Below are 17,788 nucleotides of genomic sequence, written 5' to 3'. Positions count from 1 at the left end.
CACACAGGACACAGCTGAGGAGCAGCAGCACAGGTTTGCTTGTGACTGGGGCCCACCCCTGCAGACATTCAGCATCAGACTGGCATGGCTGTGGGCTCCAGCTGGAGGTGTCTCTGCTGACTGCAGGGGGTTGGACTGGATGATCTTCAAGGGTTCCTTCCACCCGATGCAAACTCAAAGCTGTGTCAGCAGCCAGCATCTTACAGGGACGAGAAAGCTCCTTCTGGGAACAGGGAGGGCTTTAGAGGGCTGAGAGCAGCAGAGTGAAGAAGGCAGCAGCAGGAGTCAGTACTTGGACATTTATTTCAGATATGCAGTTTACAGGCAGGGTGTTGAGCAAATCTACAAACACTGCCCCCAGCATGCCCCAAGAACAGAACTGGCACTAGTGTTGTAAGCACACCACTGAAACTGGTGAGGAGTCATGGGACAGCCCTGCAGCTCGTGGCATTTTCTTCTCATCCAACCAAACTCCCAGTAGCACCATAATGGCAATACATGAAACACAGGACAGAACATTGCTAACTGCTATGCTGATAGTCACAACAGGGGAGCCTCACTTGGGGTTTTTTTCCTTTTAGTGAATTACATAGCAAAAACAAAAACGGAGTTAACAGTGCAGGGGCTTTGGCCAGCTGCAGCTGTGCTCAGCTTGTGCTCAGCTGTACAGATTCCATATGCCACAGGAAAACCAAAGCCCAGCATATTTGGAACCCATCTTTGCACTTGGGCAGTCATTGCACTGCGCCTGATCCTGGGCCTGAAGCTGTGCATGTCTGGCAGAGATGTCACATCCTCTAAAGCCTGAGTGAGTCTTTGGTAGGCTGATACTTGTTTTATTGTTCTACATCTATCTACCACAGTCGTTTGATTCCCTAGAATGCTCTTCTGTGATCCGAGGTGGCCAAAGAGGACGCTCTGAAAGCTCTACAGTAACGTCCTCAAGCGACCAGGCACTTCAAACCCAGTCTTTCCAAAGGCACCAAGAATTGATGGGGCACCCTCCTGCTGCCCTAACGACAGGTGACTGCAGCTGCCGTCCTGCAATGCTACCCATCACTGGATGGCTGCTGGGCAGGTGTCACACACCAGAGGGTAGCCTCATCTGCTGCATGGTTGGTTGCATGAATAAATAAGTAACCCCACTGCTCTTCCCAGGTGACACCTCCATTCCACCCTGTACTAAGAACCAATTTCTTCTCTCTCAAATTCATGTTAGATGTCATAACCTTGCTCAGTGTGCACACACACAGGCCTCTGGCGCAGGCTACAGCCACCTGAAGCTCCACAGCTCCTTCCACATGCACTCGAGAGTGTGTCCAGTTATCAACCACCACCACCACCAGTTATCACACACACACTCACTGCTGCACTCTCTTTGTAGAGGTCTCTGCAAAACTTTTGCTTCCCTTAAATATGAGTTCACACAAGAATGGTTTGAAGTCACTAATGCTCAGCTAACATCCACTTACCCCAACCCCCTGGTTTCCAAAGGAACAGTGCAGGACATTTTGCCCCTTTCAGCATGTAACATGTGAAGAACTGTACCAGTTTCTCTCTAAATACACCAAGGAGATGCTTTCAAGCAAAGTTGTGGCAAAAATACAAAACAAGGACGTATCTGCACCGCTGTAATGCACTTGGTTGAAGCCTTCCTGTCTCTGCACACAGGTCCAACTCCACGTGAAGTGTTCTGCCTTACCAGACAAGGAGATAGAAAATGCAGTTGTATCAAAACCTTGCTTCTGCTGGTCACCTGTGCCTAGGGAAGTGGCAGGTACTTCAGCCAGCTTTCAGACAGGGTTCTTTAGTGGTAAATACATTTCTGCAGCACTTACAGGCTTAGATTTCAGTCTGAACAGCAGTGCTCAGTTCCACAGCATGTTGTGAGTGGTTGTTGTTTGTTTCCTTCAGTGTTTCCCCAGCACCCAGATCTACATCTGTGGCAGATGCATGAGTAATGCTCTCCTCAGCAATGTAACTCAGCTGTGGGAGATCAGTGCTCGGGGCTGTGGGAACAGGCACAGGGCCTCCGCTGGGCTGCGGAGAGTTCTCCAAGCGATCGTTTTCCACCTCCGGGAGCGCGCTGACCGCGGCAAAGCGCGCGTGGTAGTCGCTGGAGCCGTGGCTGCAGGAGGTTTTCATGCTCTCCATATCCGAGCAGCTGAACTCTGAGAAGTGACTCGAGTGAGAGTCTGCTACTGAGGGAATGCTGTCACTGAGAGAGGGGGAGTCAAACTCACTGGAGTTGGTGCTTTGCTGCTCCAGCAGCTGGGCATCCATGTCCTCCCGGGTCTCGTTTATCTTCATGCTGCTCTTCTTCCGCAGCTTCCCTTTGCATTTCTTCCCTGCTGTTGCGTCTTTGGACCACTTGGTGGCGCTGGATTTACCCTCTGGCACGCAGGAGCCGGCGTTGCCGCGGCCCGCGGCGCTGCCGTCCTCCACGCTGCTGCTGCCGCTGTGGTGTCGGAACTTGGCTGGCTTCGACTCGATGTCCACCTGCACTTCCATGCTGTTGCCTTCCCTAGAACAAGAACGAGTCTGTGAGTGTGAGCAGATACAGAATCACTGAAGAGTTTCAGCTGGAAGAGACCTCCAAGATCATCAAACCCAACCTTCAACCCAATGCCACCATGGCCACTAAACCATGTCCCCAAGTGCCATGGCCACACCTTTCTTGACCACCACCAGGGGTGGGGACTCCACCACCTCCCTCCAGTGCCTGACCACTCTTATAGTGAAGAAACTCTTTCTATCTTAACTTGAAGACTGATTTTCCAAACCTCACCACACCTCCTTTCTGGACAGTCAGAAATTCAACCTTAACCACAGCTCCCTTCCTGCCCTTAGACAGCTAAGGAAAAACCTCCAGGGAAAGACACTTGTGCTAAAAATTGAAGAGTGAGACGACCTCCAGATGCAGAGCAGTCATCTAAGGCCAGCCAGCTAAGGGAGCACAATAAGCTCACTGCTTCCCAAGCTACCCAGCAAAAGAAAGCCTTTTGTTTCATCAAGTGAAGAGCCCAAAGAAAACCAAAGCCTGAAAGACAAAACATTTCACTGAGCTGCAGCCTCCCTGTGTGGAAATAACCCTGGCAGTCACAAGGACCACCACTGAAGCAGAGCAGATGAGGCATGCTTAGAGTGTCCTTTAGTAAGCATGGGCTGACCATCTTCTTTTCAATCCTTTGCTCTCACCTGTCCAGAGGGATGTAGGAGTTGAGGATGGATCCTGCCATTGCTTTGGTACTGGCATTGTCACTAACTGTTCCCAGGCTAACCGTGCCAGACTCTCCACTCAGGCTGTAGCGCTCCTTCTGCACATCTGCTTGGACTTCCAGTCTGGGGAAGAGAAAACACAAACACAAGCTGCAGACCCTGCTGCTCGAGCTCCAGCCCCCTCGCTGGGCACCAGTGTCAGCAGGGTTCATTGCCTGCTCCAGCCTAGACACACACATTTACTCTCCTGAAGCAGGTTCTCCTCCCATGCCTAACGTGGCTGGGATTTCAAACAACACACCACAGAACAACAAAACCCACAGCCACCCCCACAGCCCACTCCAAAGCAAAACCAGGCTCATTGCCCAGCAAAGCCACCTCTGCTAACCAGAGCTTCTGGATTCTTCCCTCCCTGAGACTCACAAGGACAGCTTGCAGGCATGGCTGCAGCTCTTAGCAGTTAGTGCACTGTGCTCTACAGAGGGAAAAACCACCAGAGGGCTGCCCAGGCTCAAGAGATGACAGCTCCAGGGCTTCTGCAGCCCCAGAATGACTACTGCTCAAACACCAGGCAGAGAACTCTGTTCCCTGCCCTGCTTTCCATTGCCCTGTGATCAGCTGCAACAAGAGCAATAGAAACCTGAGCAATCCCAGCTGGGCTGAGCAGGTAAGGCAGAAATCAAACCAGCAGCTTTGTGCCAAATGCCTGCTTGGTCTGTGCTCAGCCAGGGAACTGCAAGGGCTTTGCTCTGCTTCCCACTCTCAGCTTTGCCAAGAACAGAGCAGGAACACCTCCCTCCCAGGCATGCCTTCAATCACCTGTCCCAGCACAAGGGAACTCTTGAAACTCTCCTGCCCTCCCTATTCTACACAGCCTGGACTTCTGAATTACTGAAGGAAAAGAGCAGCTCTAGCACCTGATTTAAGGAGCAAATTCCACCCTGAGCTCTCTATGTCCTTTCCAGACACTGCCTTTCTCTCCAGGGTGCAGGCTTGCAAACAGTAAGGCCCCAAGTAAGAGCAGGCACTGAGCATGGAAGTGACATGAAGTTACCAGCTTGGCAAGCCCAGGGGCCAGGCTCCCTCCCCTCCCTGCCGAAGTGCACTTTGAACCCATGCTCCACCCAGGTGCTAGAAAGCACAGCTTGGCACTTGCAGACGATTGAACAAGTCAGCAGTTCTGATTTAAGGGTGAGCAGGACTGGGTTAGACCTGAGGTGTGACATGCTGACTCCTGGCCAGAGGCTGCTCTGCAGGGAAGCAGCAGAACAAGGTCTCAGGCCCCACTTACCCTGGGAAACACAAAAAATCCAACCTCTTCTTTGAGGACTGTGGTGTGGCAGGAAGGCTGCCAGAGAGGGACTGCCTCTGTCTCCCAGAGACAGCTCCTTTTAATGGGACCCAAGTACACAAATAACCTAAACTCAGCCAACAGCAGCAGCCTCGGCCCTGCCCCAGCAGCCAGCCCCTCACCTGCCCCAGCAGTGAGCCTCCCACCTGCCCCAGCAGCCAGCCCCTCACCTGCCCCAGCAGTGAGCCTCCTACCTGCCCCAGCAGCCAGCCCCTCACCTGCCCCAGCAGTGAGCCTCCTACCTGCCCCAGCAGCCAGCCCCTCACCTGCCCCAGCAGTTCCCCCCTCACCTGCCCCAGCAGCTGCCCCTCACCTGTTGAAGCAGTTAACCATTGCACTCCCCGAGAGGCTGCCTGTAATGCTGGCCCCAGCCAGGGCCATGGTGCTGGCGGTCTCGCTGAGGTTGTCTCGGATGGCTCCGATCCTGTCCATGTGGCTGCCACTTGCACTCAAGCTGCCAGTCAGTCCTCCAACACTTCCCTCCCCTATGCTGGGGTTGTGCCGTGCCTCTGCTACTGAAGTGGTGTCTGGGCAGAGACAAAGAGGCCTTGTCAGTTAGGGGAGCACAGCTCTGCAGTGTCCAGAAGGTGCCCATGGAAACCCTTCCTGAAACTATGCCAAGAGCAAGGATTTGTAACACAGACAGAAAGAGAACTGTCCCCAGACAAGAGAGACCTTTCTGTGCAGTTGCTGTCACAGTTACACCTAACACCACATGCCAGAGGACAGGTAACCTGGAGAGGAGGAACACAGAGCCTGTCACAAAGGATACTGCCCTGTCATTACAAAACAGCCTCCAGTTCCCCCAGGTGCAGGTGGAGTGCCCAGCCAGCTTCCACACAGCAGGCCTCTCCCAGAGCAGCTGCACTTGGATTGTTCAGCTGGGCAAGCAAACCTCAGCGCTGGCATCAGAGCACAGCAGGGACCCAGAGAAGCTGCCCACTGCTGGGAGGGGGCTTTTGGTTCCCAGCAGAAGTACTGCAAGGCACTACTCAAGGCTCTAAGGCCACCAGACAGGGGTTGCAAAGCCCACAGGCAGAGAAAAGGAGACAAAGCACGTTCTTACCTACAGCTGCATTTGTTCCCCCAACGTTGATGTCATTTTCATCATCAAACTCTATCCTGACGCCTTTGCCGTTGCCTGCCGAGACCCCGCAGCCGCCGCTGCGGCACAGCGAGATGGGCACCACCCCGTAGACGTAAGCCAGCATGATGGGAACGCCAATGCCTGCAGAGGGAAGCAGCTGTCAGCACCTGGGACTGCACACAGCTACTGCATGCTCCACAAGCACTGAGTGTTGCATGCTCCAGGGAAACCAGGGAGCAGAGTTAAGAAGTCCTGGTAAAGGACCGAGGTGAAGTGCCGGGGACTGGCAGCAGGCAGAGCTGGCCTCCACCAGCACCAGCAGGCAGAGGAGCTTGAGGAATTCACACCTCAGGTACTTAGAATCATGGAACTGTTAGGGTTGGAATGACCTCAAGGATCAGCCAGTTCCCACCCCCCTGCCATGGGCAGGGACACCTCACACTAGATCAGGTTGCTCACAGCCACATCCAGCCTGGCCTTCAAACCCTCCAGGCATGAGGCTTCCACCACCTCCCTGGGCAACCTCTGCCAGTGTCTCACCACCCTCATGGGGAACAACTTCTTCCTAATGTCAATTTCCCCTCCTCTAGCTTGGATCCATTCCTCCCAGTCCTACCAGTCCCTGACACCCTCAAAAGTCCCTCCCCAGCTTTTTTGTAGCCCCCTTCAGATACTGCAAGGCCACAAGAAGGTCTCCTCAGAGCCTTCTCTTCTCCAGCCCCAATGCCCCCAGTCTGTCCTCATAGGAGAGGTGCTCCAGCCCTCTCCTATAACATCCTTTAACATCTTTCACAAACAAAAGGGAAGGGCTTTGAAGGTTCCTATAAGCTTCTTTGGGGGCTGATAATAATGTTCCACCTGAGAAGCAGAAACAGATTTACTCCAAATGTAATTCGAGGAGCATGTCAGAGCCTCTGCTTGCTTTGGCACCCACTGAAGTCAGAGAGGGCTTTGCTGGCTGTTTAAGAGGCCAGAATGTTAGTATTACTGTGGGATCTTCCCTGTTTCCTGGATCCCTGTGATTCCATTTCAGAATGTAAATTTCAGAAGTCTTCCTCCAACTCAGCAGTTCTGTGGAACAGGGTGGCAGGAATGCAGAGCAGCCAGCCAAAGGAACCAGGGGCTGAAGTGCAGCCAGAGGCACACACACATCCATCCCACCACTTCCAGCAGGCTCTGACAGTCACTCCCTTGGCACAAGAATGCAAGCACTGCATGGCTTTGCTGATGGATGTACACAGAGGGCACAGAAAAATGGCAGGCTGGGAACACGGCAAGCTGGCACCTACTGAACAGGGCAGGGGACAGGAGCAGACCTCTTTGGTCTGACCAAAGGCTTCCAGGTACAGAAAGGCTCTTCCACCAGGAAGTCCTCAGCATTCAGGAAGGCAATCCATGTTCTGAAGGTCATGCAAGCCATGCAGAGCCCTGAGGCTGCAGGCCATGTGTGGATGACACAGGAGCAAAACCACCACCAAACAAAACCCAGGCACTTGCCCCAGAAAGCCAACTTTTGTCTGTGGTCAGGAATAAGGAACAGCTGGAAAGCAGGAGGTGAAGCAGACCTACATGAAACCATCCATGAGACTTCATGTCCCACTACCTGCTTAGCAGGGGTCTGACACCACAGCTACAGGAGAACAAAGCAATGTGGAGAGCCAGCAGAGAGTTTTGTGCCTGGCACACAGCATGTGCACAGGGCTCCTCGGCCCTTAAGCAGCAGTTTAAAGCCACAGCTTCACAGCCACTTTAAATCATCATCGGCTGAAAGTGGCCCTGTGTCTGCCTGAGGCCACTCATTCCCTCTCTGAGCACCACTTGTGGCACAAGGGGGAACACCACATATTGGATCAGGGGACTGAGCCAGCCCCAAACTAAGTGCTGGGTTTTAACCTGCATCACTTATCCGTGGCAGCTTTGCCTGTGCTGCAACAGAGGAGGAGGAAGGCAGTGAGTGCTGGGCAAGTCTCCTCTTGCCAAGAGGGTCAGGGTTTGCTTACAGTGATCCTGGAATCACATGGTCAGGGAAGACAATTACTCTGAAATACAGTTGGATTTTCCTCCAGAGCTATCCTCAACAATCCCTGAGAGCCAGAATGGGACAGACTTCACACCAGCTCCCAGAGCAGGGCAAACAGCTAAGTTTGAGCCCAGCTGGGCACACAGTTACTTGAGCAGGGCCAGGCTTTGTGGCAACAGTATTTTTGTGTCTTGGCCATTCATTTAACAAAACCACTTCATTTTTAAGAGCCAGATATGGCAGTGTGCAAGCTTCCATTTGCAGGACACAAAAGCCTCTGAATTCTTCACTTTGATGCAGCACTTCCTGAAGCTCTGCTCTGCCCCGGCAAATGCTCAGCCTCAGCCCCCTCAGCTCCCTCACCAAGGAAAGGAAACTGCAGGACTCCTCAGCGGGTTTGCTGAGTGCTGACAGAGCTCTGGCTGCAAGGTGCTGGCAAGAGATCAAATATTATTTGCTTACCTACAGTTACTGCAGCTACAACTGGAGAGACAATCACAGACAAGGTCACACCACCTGCTATAGCCAGGTTTCGCTTGTGCTTGGAGATGTCTTTGCCTTCATAGCGGTTGTGAATCTGGAGGGAGGAAAAGGAGAGAGGGGTTCAGAGCATGATCAGCAGCAGCAATACACTGAAAACTGACAGAAACCTGGGAATCTGCACTATGCTCCCAGGGAGCCCATGTTCTGTGTCATGATTTATTCCTTATCTCAAAGGAAGGAAAATGTATTCATTTCCTAAAGCCAGAGGTCCTCTGCCCCAGCAGCTAAGCATCGACTGCCAGCCTCCACCCAGAAGAGCTGAACCCAGCCTCCACCCAGAAGAGCTGAACCCAGCCTCCACTCAGAAGAGCTGAACCCAGCCTCCACTCAGAAGAGCTGAACCACTGAACAGCTTTTCTGTTTAATCATTGCTCCAGCTTACATGGCTGGGAAAAACAGACAAGCTTCAGGATCAAAGGATTCCCACATCAACCTGACACCTATTCCCAGCCATCCTTCCCCTAAACAGTGCAGAGTGAAACCTTCACAGCTTATTAGACCTGAGGAAACAGAGTCAGGAAAGCCTTGTAGTAAGGCAGCCTGGGAGGAGAGGAGAGCAAGAACTCCATTGCTCTGACATCCTCATGAGAAGTTGTTGAGGCAGGAAATATTTCAGCCAACCTGAATCTCACAAGCCTTAGCTGTGCTACTATTTACAGGGGAATCCAGTAATCCAAACCCTTACTCATGGTTCCAGTCTGCAGTAACTCTAAAAGGGCACTGCCTCAAACTGCCTGCTGCCAGTCCCAAGTGAACCTAAAAGGCCTTCAAAGCTCACTGCTTTACAGACACCTCCTGCTTTGTGTTTCATTTGCTAGCTCTGCACATGGCTATTCAGGCCTATGCACCTCAGCTGCCTCCATTCTCGGCTAGGATGCAGTTACACAGCAGCAACAGGTCACTACCTCAAGGGCTGTCACCAGGCTATGTAACTCCTCATTGCCAGGGAGCAGCACAAGAGAGTACTGAGGATAAAACCCATATCCAACAGAATGACAAAAGATGAGCTGCAAGTTTTGTCAGATGTGGTGTGTTCCAGACTAAAACCTGAAGCAGGGATCTGGTGGGGCCACTCTCATTTTGGAGCACACAAAGCAGCTGCATTTGTTCAGGCAGGACAGGCAAGGCAAGGACAAGAGCAGACACTGCCCTTTGTGCAATGAGAATTCATCTGCTGGCTCACAAAAGATCACCATGGAGCAAGGAAGTACCTGAATGGGGGTTAAAGGAGTGTGGATGCCTCTGGATTGAAATGGTAAAACTGACCATGAACACCATCACACTACCAGGGTGTAAGAACCACAAGCTGAGCAAGATCAGGTTCCATGGGGCTCTCTGCAGTTGATGATCTCAAGCCTTGACTTTTAGTGTTAAGGGCAACATTAACCACTGAAACAAAGTGCAAACAACAAAGCTATGTGTACAGGCTCCTGGATTCCTTAAAGCAATAACAAGGCATGGAAAGGTTTTTAAGGCCTGGCTGTGAGCAGCCTGATCTAGTGTGAGGTGTCCCTGCCTGTGGCAGGGGGGTTGGAAATAGATGATCCTTGAGGTCCCTTCCAACCCCAACAATTCTATGATTCTATGAAAGGGACTGACTGAAAACAGCCAGTTGGAAGGTTTGATTGGAAGAACAACCACAAAATAAATGGCTTCAGAATACTGAGTAAGGAATAGAGAACACCCAAACAGAATACTGGGCCAGGAGGAGAGATTTCAATACATGCAGAGGACTGGTAGTTTGTGAGACCTGTGTTTAGAAAGAGAGGACCAGCAGTTCCTTAAGCACAAGCATGAACTCTTCCAACACAGAAGACAGACAGAATGTTGTAAGAGAATAACCAAGCTTCCTTTTCTGAAGCAGCAGCAGAAAATAGAAAGTAGGTCAGACTGCTATGAATGGGTACAAAGGAACAGCATGAGGGTGTTAGGACAAAACCAGAGAGGTTAAAGAGAGGAGACAAAAAGCAGGGGACAAAAAGTCAGCAAGAAATAATCCTACAAGTACACTGCTAGTAAGAGGCAGAGCAAAATGGATCAGGTTGCTATTGAAGAAAAAGGCAGGAGCCAGCAGGTGAAACTGGAGGTGTGCTCAATTTTCCTCCCTTCAGCTGTCACTGAAGATCAACTGTGAGCCAGGAGGCTGGGGACAAAGGAATAAGGTCTGTAGGAGAACAGCAGGTTAGAGTGCACTCACATGATCTGATCTCAAGCACATCTCAGCAGGCCCAATTCCAGAGCCACTAATAATAACTTCTGAAAACCTGGAAGCTGTAGCCAATGAAGAAACACAGAAGCCACAGTGGTTTGGGGTTTTTTTCCCCAAGTAGAATTCATGTCAGTTTGATTTCCTTGTGTGACAAGACAACTGGCCTTGAGGATGGAGAGAAGCCCATGCCACCACACACTGACTTGAATCAAATGTTGCCATTTCCTTGCATGGCACTCAAAGCAAACTACTGTCAGCTTCCTGTGAGCTGAGGGAAACCAGCCCACTTGCCACTGGGGATTTAATCCCCAAACTGAAACTCTTCACCCTGTACCTTTCCAAAACACATGACCTGGAGCCAAGAGTATTCCATGCTCCCATGAACCTGGAAGATGGAGGGAGAAGGATGTGTGCGCTGACTTTCAGGCCAGTACAGCCTGGCACAGTTGCAATGTCAGAACTCAAACCAGGCTTGAGAAGCTGAAAACAAACGGCCTGAAATGACTAAGAAGCAGCTCAATGGCATCAGAATTCTACACTGAAACATTGGTCATGATCTGCTTTAAAAAAGAAAGTAAAACAGAGTTTCTTTCTGCCTGCCTTCTCCTCTAAGGATTGTTTAATCCTAAGGGAGGCCTGGGGTTAAACCCAGCGATTCTGAGAGCGTGTGAGAGCTTCCATGGCAAGATGCAGCAACTGGATGGTTTGGTGCTTTGCTCTGCCTGTTTCAAGAGGAGGAACATCCTGAAATCCACTGCTGCTCCTTGCAGTGCAAGTGAAAGAGAGATCCTTTGCCAGCTGAGGGCTGGCTTGGTGGCTTGGTTTGGCTGAAGGGAGGCAGCAGTGCCAGCCAAGGCAGGAGGCAACACCTGAAGCCCGCCGGGAGCTGGAGCACACGTTACCTTCCGTCCCACGTAGACAGGGATCCCGATGATCATAGCAGGAATAGCAATGCCAGCTATTAAGGCAATTCCTACAGGAGCTCCCACAAGTGTCCCTAGCTGCCACAGGATTTTCTTCTTCCGGCTCCAGGGCTTCTTCCCCCAAAATGTGCAACCTGATGGGCTTTGAAGGAAGAAAGAAAAGGGTGAAGGAATTGTACATCCGTCACCACAGCTATGCAGCACTGAACTGTTCTCTACTTCCAGATGTTACAGACACCAAATCAGTCACCATTTAGTCTGATTTTGTTCCCTTTACAGCATATTGCAGAGCACCACATGCCAGTCTGGGCTTCACCAGGAGCTTACACAGAGCCTTTCTATTCCTCACAACAAAAGACTACAGCAGTAGTAAGACACAGTAAAAATAGCAGCTATGTGCACCTGACACACTTCATTTCTTGCCCTAAGTACACACTGCATGCATGAAACTCAGAGAAGTGTTTTGCAGTGCAAAGTAACAAAGGGGTCACTTAAATGCATGCCTCCAAAACTAACAACTCAGCTATGGATGCTTCAGTTGTGAGTCTCCAGGCCAACAGGAAGGAAGCCAAACTTACAGCACCCAGAACTGACCTCTGTATACTTCAGAAAACAAAATTACCCACCACAGAGAGCTTTTTCTTCTTAAATGTACCTTAAATAATGCAAATCTGAGATCTCTTTCATACACAGCCAGCAGAATTCACAGCCACAGACAGCACAGGTCATATGATTGCAGCTTCCATCGTTCATCTTTATGATGTAAGCAGCGCAGCGTGGGCATGGCTTTATGTCATCAGCTGTTCAAAAAGGAAGAGCAAGATCAGCTCAGCTCCTTAGAGCAGGAGATTTGAGCCAAACACAGGCATACATCTGGGAAACTGAGAACCATTAGCTGAGAAATGGGAGAAGGGTGCTTTACCAATCTTGGTTTGGCAGTAACTCCAAAGCCCTTTGTCAACCTTGGAGATGTAAAGCTGAGGAGGAGGAGGCATCAGCTCACATTCAGGTAGCTGAGTGGTTAATGCCTGCACTCCTTCAGGGGCTTCCTGAAGCTCAGCGCAGCCTCTCCCAGCTGGCTATTAAGTATCTGTGTTAGCACAGGGCTGCCAGTGTGCTCTTTGTAAACATAATCCTCTTTGGCATTTCATGCCTTTACAGATCTTGTACTTCAATGTTCAGCCTCCACTCTGTTATTTATCCTTCTTATCTAAATCCATCTTCCCTTCCACATTAAGTGCATTTTCTTGATGTCACCAACATGAAATTGAGTCCTTTCCACAGCCCTACTTAATACATACTCACTCCCTAGGGAGAAAAAAACCACTACTGTCTATAAAGAATAATGCTGGAGGCTCCCCTGGTTCCCAGGTCAAACACTGCAAAATGCAGAGTGACCCTGGCTCTGCCAGGAACCACCAAGGGCTCACTGAGGCACAGTGCAGTACTGGCACAGCCACAGTTGTGGTCTCTCTTCCTTCACACAAGGGGTTAGCATCTGCACTTTGGGACAAGCTACTTACTCACAGCAGCAGAAATAACTCGCAGGAGTTCGGTGCCTCTGTGCTACCAGGCAGGATTAAAGGCAAAAGGGGAGTTGCAATTGGTATAAAGAACATCCAAAAGAGGTGCAGACCCAGCAGCAGCAGTACCTCTGCCAACTGCAGTGCAGAAAGTCAGTGAGTAGCTGAAAGGATGCACTTCCAGATGGGAACACAAGCACACCCCCACAGGAGGGGAACGACGCTGAGCTAATTCTGACAGCACAGCAGATCTACTGCTGTTCATGCTGGGAGCACCTCAAAGGGGCAAGGAATGGAGCTGGCATGCTACTTCACTTGAAGTTTACATTTTATTTGAGAATTAGAGCAAGGTGCCAGTTTTAAAGACAAGAGAGAGTGTGCCTTGTTAAGTGAGCCAGCACAGACAACAAATGGAAGCCTCCCGAGCCCAGGGCTGGGCTGGAGAACGCCAGCTCCAGAGGCACATCCAAGGTGCAGGAGAGACTTTGTAACTGTCTACCTTGTTGGGTCAGGCAGACACAAAAGCTGCCAAGGGGATCAGACTTTGGGGAGACCTGGAGCCAATTCTCATCAATAGCAAACTGGGCTGCTGCTGCACAGAACACTCTTCTGAATGTGTCCTTTCTTGGGAGGGTTACAAACTCGTTCGACTTTGAGATGCTATTTTTCACTTTCTGGGAGCCAACACACATGAGCATCTTACTGAGAAAGAGGAATTAGGACTGACAAACAGATGTCAAGCACCACAGCCAGCAGACCAGCAGGCTCTTTGGAAAACAGAAAAGTCAGTGGCTTTGAGTCTCATTATTAAGAGCTTTTATTATCAGCAGCCTTGGGAAATTTCACCTTCAGCGGTGAAAATAAATGGTGAAGTGCCACAACTAGTGTGCAGCCAGCCTGCCAAGCACAAGGAATGCTTTGCAGCATCCTCCTGACCTCACACTTTTCAGGTACTTTAAATGGTGACAAGTGTAAGACTGAAGGAGATGCTGTGGTCAGAGAGCAGGGCAAACGACAGCACTGAACATTTGAATTCCAACTCAAAACCGTGCGCTTCGTTTCTAAAACACAGCAGCTGGCAACTGCCATACTACCACCCAGTTCTTTCCTTTCCAGAGTCCTTGAGCACCAAGGTACTGAAGTGTGTTTTACAGACACAGAGCCCTCACCCTGAGTACCTGCTGCTCCAGACTCCTGGCTGTAGCTAATGGATGAAGAACGAATTGTTCTCAGGCGCAGACTCTGAGCTCTCTCCTGGCGAGCAGCATCGCAGGTCTGGTTTGGATGCCAAATCTGCTTACAGTGGTAGCAGAACTCAGTTCCACAGCCCTCTCGTCCACAGGTAAGCTTGGGACAGCTGGCACATCCAAAAGCAATCACAGCATACCTTGAATGAGGCAAGAGAGGCAAAAGAGAATTCTGTTAATGGAAACTGCTCCTGCCCGGGGAGCGAAGCAGAGCAGCTGAAGCGGGTACAAGGGCAGCGCAGGTCAGGAGCTGACAGCAGGTGGCCAGCACAGGCTCCTTACCACCTCCTGCCACAACTCCATCACTGTTGCATTAGATTAAGACTGTACAGCAATGGTTCAACTACATTGTCAACAATTTTGTGCAGTAGCTTTCTTTCCAACAGAAAACAACAGCAGGTGCAGTGCTATGAACACTTAACACAGAGGTGTTGTTCTGCTGCTCCCCTTGGATGAACTTCACCTGCTTTACAAATGCAGCAGGGATTAACTCCATGGCTGTTCACATGAAGGCAGTTTCACCTTAACAGACTGCATTGATTATTTTTACCCCAATTTACAGCAGCTGCAGAGATGAATGCAAAATATTCTTCACTGGGAATGATACTAACAAAATTATTCCTAGGCAAATTCAGCTACTTTGGAGCAGCCAGAGCTGAAGCTCTGTAAGGTTCAAGTCAACCCTGCTCCTTTCATTAGTGCTCTAAAACAGTATGTTTGGGGTTTTCCCCTCCAAGAAGCTCTGCACACAACTAAGACTTCTCAACCTTTAATTTACAGGTGATGCAGTGGCAAACAGAAGCCTGACACATACTTTGCTGCTTTAAAATGTTGCTTATTTTCCAAGGGGAAATAACTGCTGGAGGTCTGTGGTGACAGGTTGGACTTGATGATCTCTGAGGTCTCTTCCAGCCTTGGTGATGCTGTGACTCTTCTATACTGCTGCCAAGTTAATCAGCTCTATTTCCCCCCCTTGATACAGCTGGAGAGAGAGCTGCTTTGCAGGTACACAAAAGAGACTGATCCAAGTGCTGCTTGGACATGCAGGGATACATCCCAGACTGGCTAACTTTATACCAAAGAACCAGAAGAGCAGAGTGAAGGATCATTTTATATCCTGCCCCCCACTGCTAGTCAAGAGCAGGTCCCCATTTGGCAGTGATGCTTTGGCATACCTTCAGAAAGGAACTTTGTAGGACAAAGCAAGCCTCAGTTCAAAGTGTACAAGAGGGCAGGTTGGAATGCAACATTCTGCACTCATTTCTAAGGGTGATGTGAAAGCCAGAAGTTCCTGTCGGGCTGAGAGAAGGGACAGGCAACCAAATCCCAAGTAATAAGGAGTAAAACAAAACCCAGAGGCAAAGATCAATGAACTGAAGAAAGGCTGGGCACTGAGGAAGGGAATGAAGCACCTGCACTATTTTGCACAACCTGTGTTTTCACTCAACAGAGATAGAATCTAGGAACTGCTGCTGTCTTCTGCTGATGCCAACAATGCAAACTGAGCAAAGCCACCCAATAATCCAGACAGCAAAGGCAGAATGCATTTGGGATTACTGATTCCTGAGGCTTGTTAAAACAGCACCAGAAAACTGATGTGAAGAAACAGAACCTCAAAAAGCCAGCCTGGAACAAAGCCCAAGAGGCTTCCTCACCCATGCTCCTTCCCCTGGGAAGTATCATTTCTGTTCTAGTGTCTGCTGCCAAGCCACTGCAGCAAGGCTGCAGCTGCTTTGCACTTCCACACCATTTCAGGTAACAATGTTCAGGATGCATTTCAGTGTGCAACAAAAGCCAAGGATGAAGCAGTCCAGGGGGGCACAGTGGTGTGGACCATTTCTGGCATTAGAGTCCTTTAGTGCCAGAGGCATCACAGCCTATGGACAGCTAGTCCAGGGCATGGCTACTGCAACAGGTTCTCTTCCAAACTTATCTGTAGTTCTCTTCTGAGGAAGACCATGAATTTCTCCCCTGGGACAGGAGAAGTAGTACTACACCTAATACAGCAGGTAATGTGGATTCAAGATCTCTTTGGTTTCAGTTTTACCATCTCTAGGACCTGCTTTTACCCCAAACAGTGAAAGAGATCTGCAAGAGAGCTATTTACCCAATTGTTCTTTGCTCTTTACCAAGACATAAGGGACCCACAACAGAAAACAACCAAACACTGTAACATCTGCTCAGCCCTCCTTCCCTTTTCTTCCTTCTCACTGTCCCCCACAGGATCAGAGCTTTTATCATCACTCACTCTTTATCTGGTCCTGACCTTTCTGCAAGTGTGATGTCCAAACTACATCCCCACTGGGTCAGAGGGCCCAAGAAGCTATCACCTTTCCAGGCCCTGCATCTGGTCAACACCAGCACATTCTGTGTCAATGCAGGTATGAAAGCAAACCTGTACTCCAGATGTGTTTCTCCACATACTGACGTGTGAAAGCCTCCCAGGCAGGAAGCATCTGAACATTCATGTTGGAATATTCCATCTACCTAACAGTCAGTCCTACTTTGAGGCTTCTCCAACAGGTCTTTCTTTCCTTCTTTCTACCTTTTGCTCACCTGTGAGGCTTTGAAACAGTTGTCATCTTCTAGGAGTCCAGTGTGCACTGCACATCTGGATCACTGCCACAGCTACAACCTTTAGACACTGATAAAGCAAACAACCTCTACAACAGCAACCAGCACTGAGGTACCACCAGCAGAGCAGCAGCAGGAGCTGCTCAGTAGTGTGCAGCCTGCTCCTGGCAGGATTCAGGCCTGCAGAGCTGCTATTAAAGCAAGGGCAAAATTCACACCCCTCAGATAATAAGCAGGAACAAGCTGATTATTATCTGACATCAGAATCCTGTTGACAGGCAGCCAGTAGTGTCTCAGGCAGCCACAAGACAGAACCTATCTGGAGCTGGAGAGGTCTTGCTATGGGGAAAAAATAAAGTAACTTTCAGTCATTTGCCACAGTCACCACCCCCCAAATCCCTGCTCTTCCTTGATGAGAGCTGAAAGCGTGGTGACCACTTTTAATTTAGTCCCTTTGGTAGCCTGAACTTTGCTCCATTGCCTTGGCACTGCAACATCTGAATTTTTGTGGCCTGCTGTCATGAACTTTATTGGTAGGTGGCTGCTATGTGTCTACATTGCTGAAATTCCCTGTGTGCAGCAAAAAAACTCCTGCCTGAAGAGTTTTCCTTTGGCGAGTGGGTTGTGGCTGGGGCTTGTTTTGTGTTGTCTTGTTTCAGAGAGAACTCCGCCCTTTGCTCGTTCCCCCAACATGTAACAAAGTGCTCGAGTCACACCATGGCCCTCTCCAGAGGCAGGATGCTGTGAGCAGTGCCTGGCTGTGCTCTCACTGCTGCAGACACTGCCAGCAGCACACCTACCCCCAGGCTGGAGCAGGTGCCTGTCACAGGATGTTTGGCGTTGGAAGAGACCTTCAAAGACAACCCAGTCCAACCCCTCTGCCAGATCAGGACCATAGAATCCACCACAGGTCACACAGGAACACATCCAGATGGGTCCTGAAAGTCTCCAGAGGAGGAGACTCCACCACCACTCTGGGCAGCCTGTTCCAGTGCTCTGTGACCTTCACAGTGAAGAAGTTCCTCCTCATGTTGAGGTGGAACCTCCTGTGCTGGAGTTTATATCCATTGTCCTTGTCCTATCCCAGGGTGC

The 17,788-nt window shown here is 50.2% G+C and overlaps 1 protein-coding gene across 2 annotated transcripts in view; it reads right to left on the bottom strand.

Moving 5' to 3' along the window:
* Positions 1–285: 285 nt before the first annotated feature.
* The window catches only part of RNF19A (ring finger protein 19A, RBR E3 ubiquitin protein ligase), a 49,549-nt gene continuing 32,046 nt past the window's right edge, over positions 286–17,788 (bottom strand). For both annotated transcript variants that reach the window (XM_068161147.1, XM_068161149.1), the window contains exons 3-10: positions 14,054–14,262; positions 12,008–12,152; positions 11,332–11,494; positions 8,140–8,254; positions 5,637–5,798; positions 4,884–5,097; positions 3,199–3,342; positions 286–2,524 (exon numbers count right to left, since the gene is read on the bottom strand). In XM_068161147.1, the coding sequence (XP_068017248.1) occupies positions 1,843–2,524; positions 3,199–3,342; positions 4,884–5,097; positions 5,637–5,798; positions 8,140–8,254; positions 11,332–11,494; positions 12,008–12,152; positions 14,054–14,262 (1,834 nt within the window). In that variant the 3' untranslated portion in view covers positions 286–1,842. The remainder of the gene's footprint in view (positions 2,525–3,198; positions 3,343–4,883; positions 5,098–5,636; positions 5,799–8,139; positions 8,255–11,331; positions 11,495–12,007; positions 12,153–14,053; positions 14,263–17,788) is intronic.

Source organism: Melanerpes formicivorus, unplaced genomic scaffold (genome assembly GCF_026170545.1).
Source record: "Melanerpes formicivorus ecotype bairdi unplaced genomic scaffold, bMelFor1.0.p_v2 SCAF_56, whole genome shotgun sequence".
Lineage (NCBI taxonomy): Eukaryota > Metazoa > Chordata > Aves > Piciformes > Picidae > Melanerpes > Melanerpes formicivorus.
This window is presented reverse-complemented; position numbering and strand designations above follow the sequence as displayed.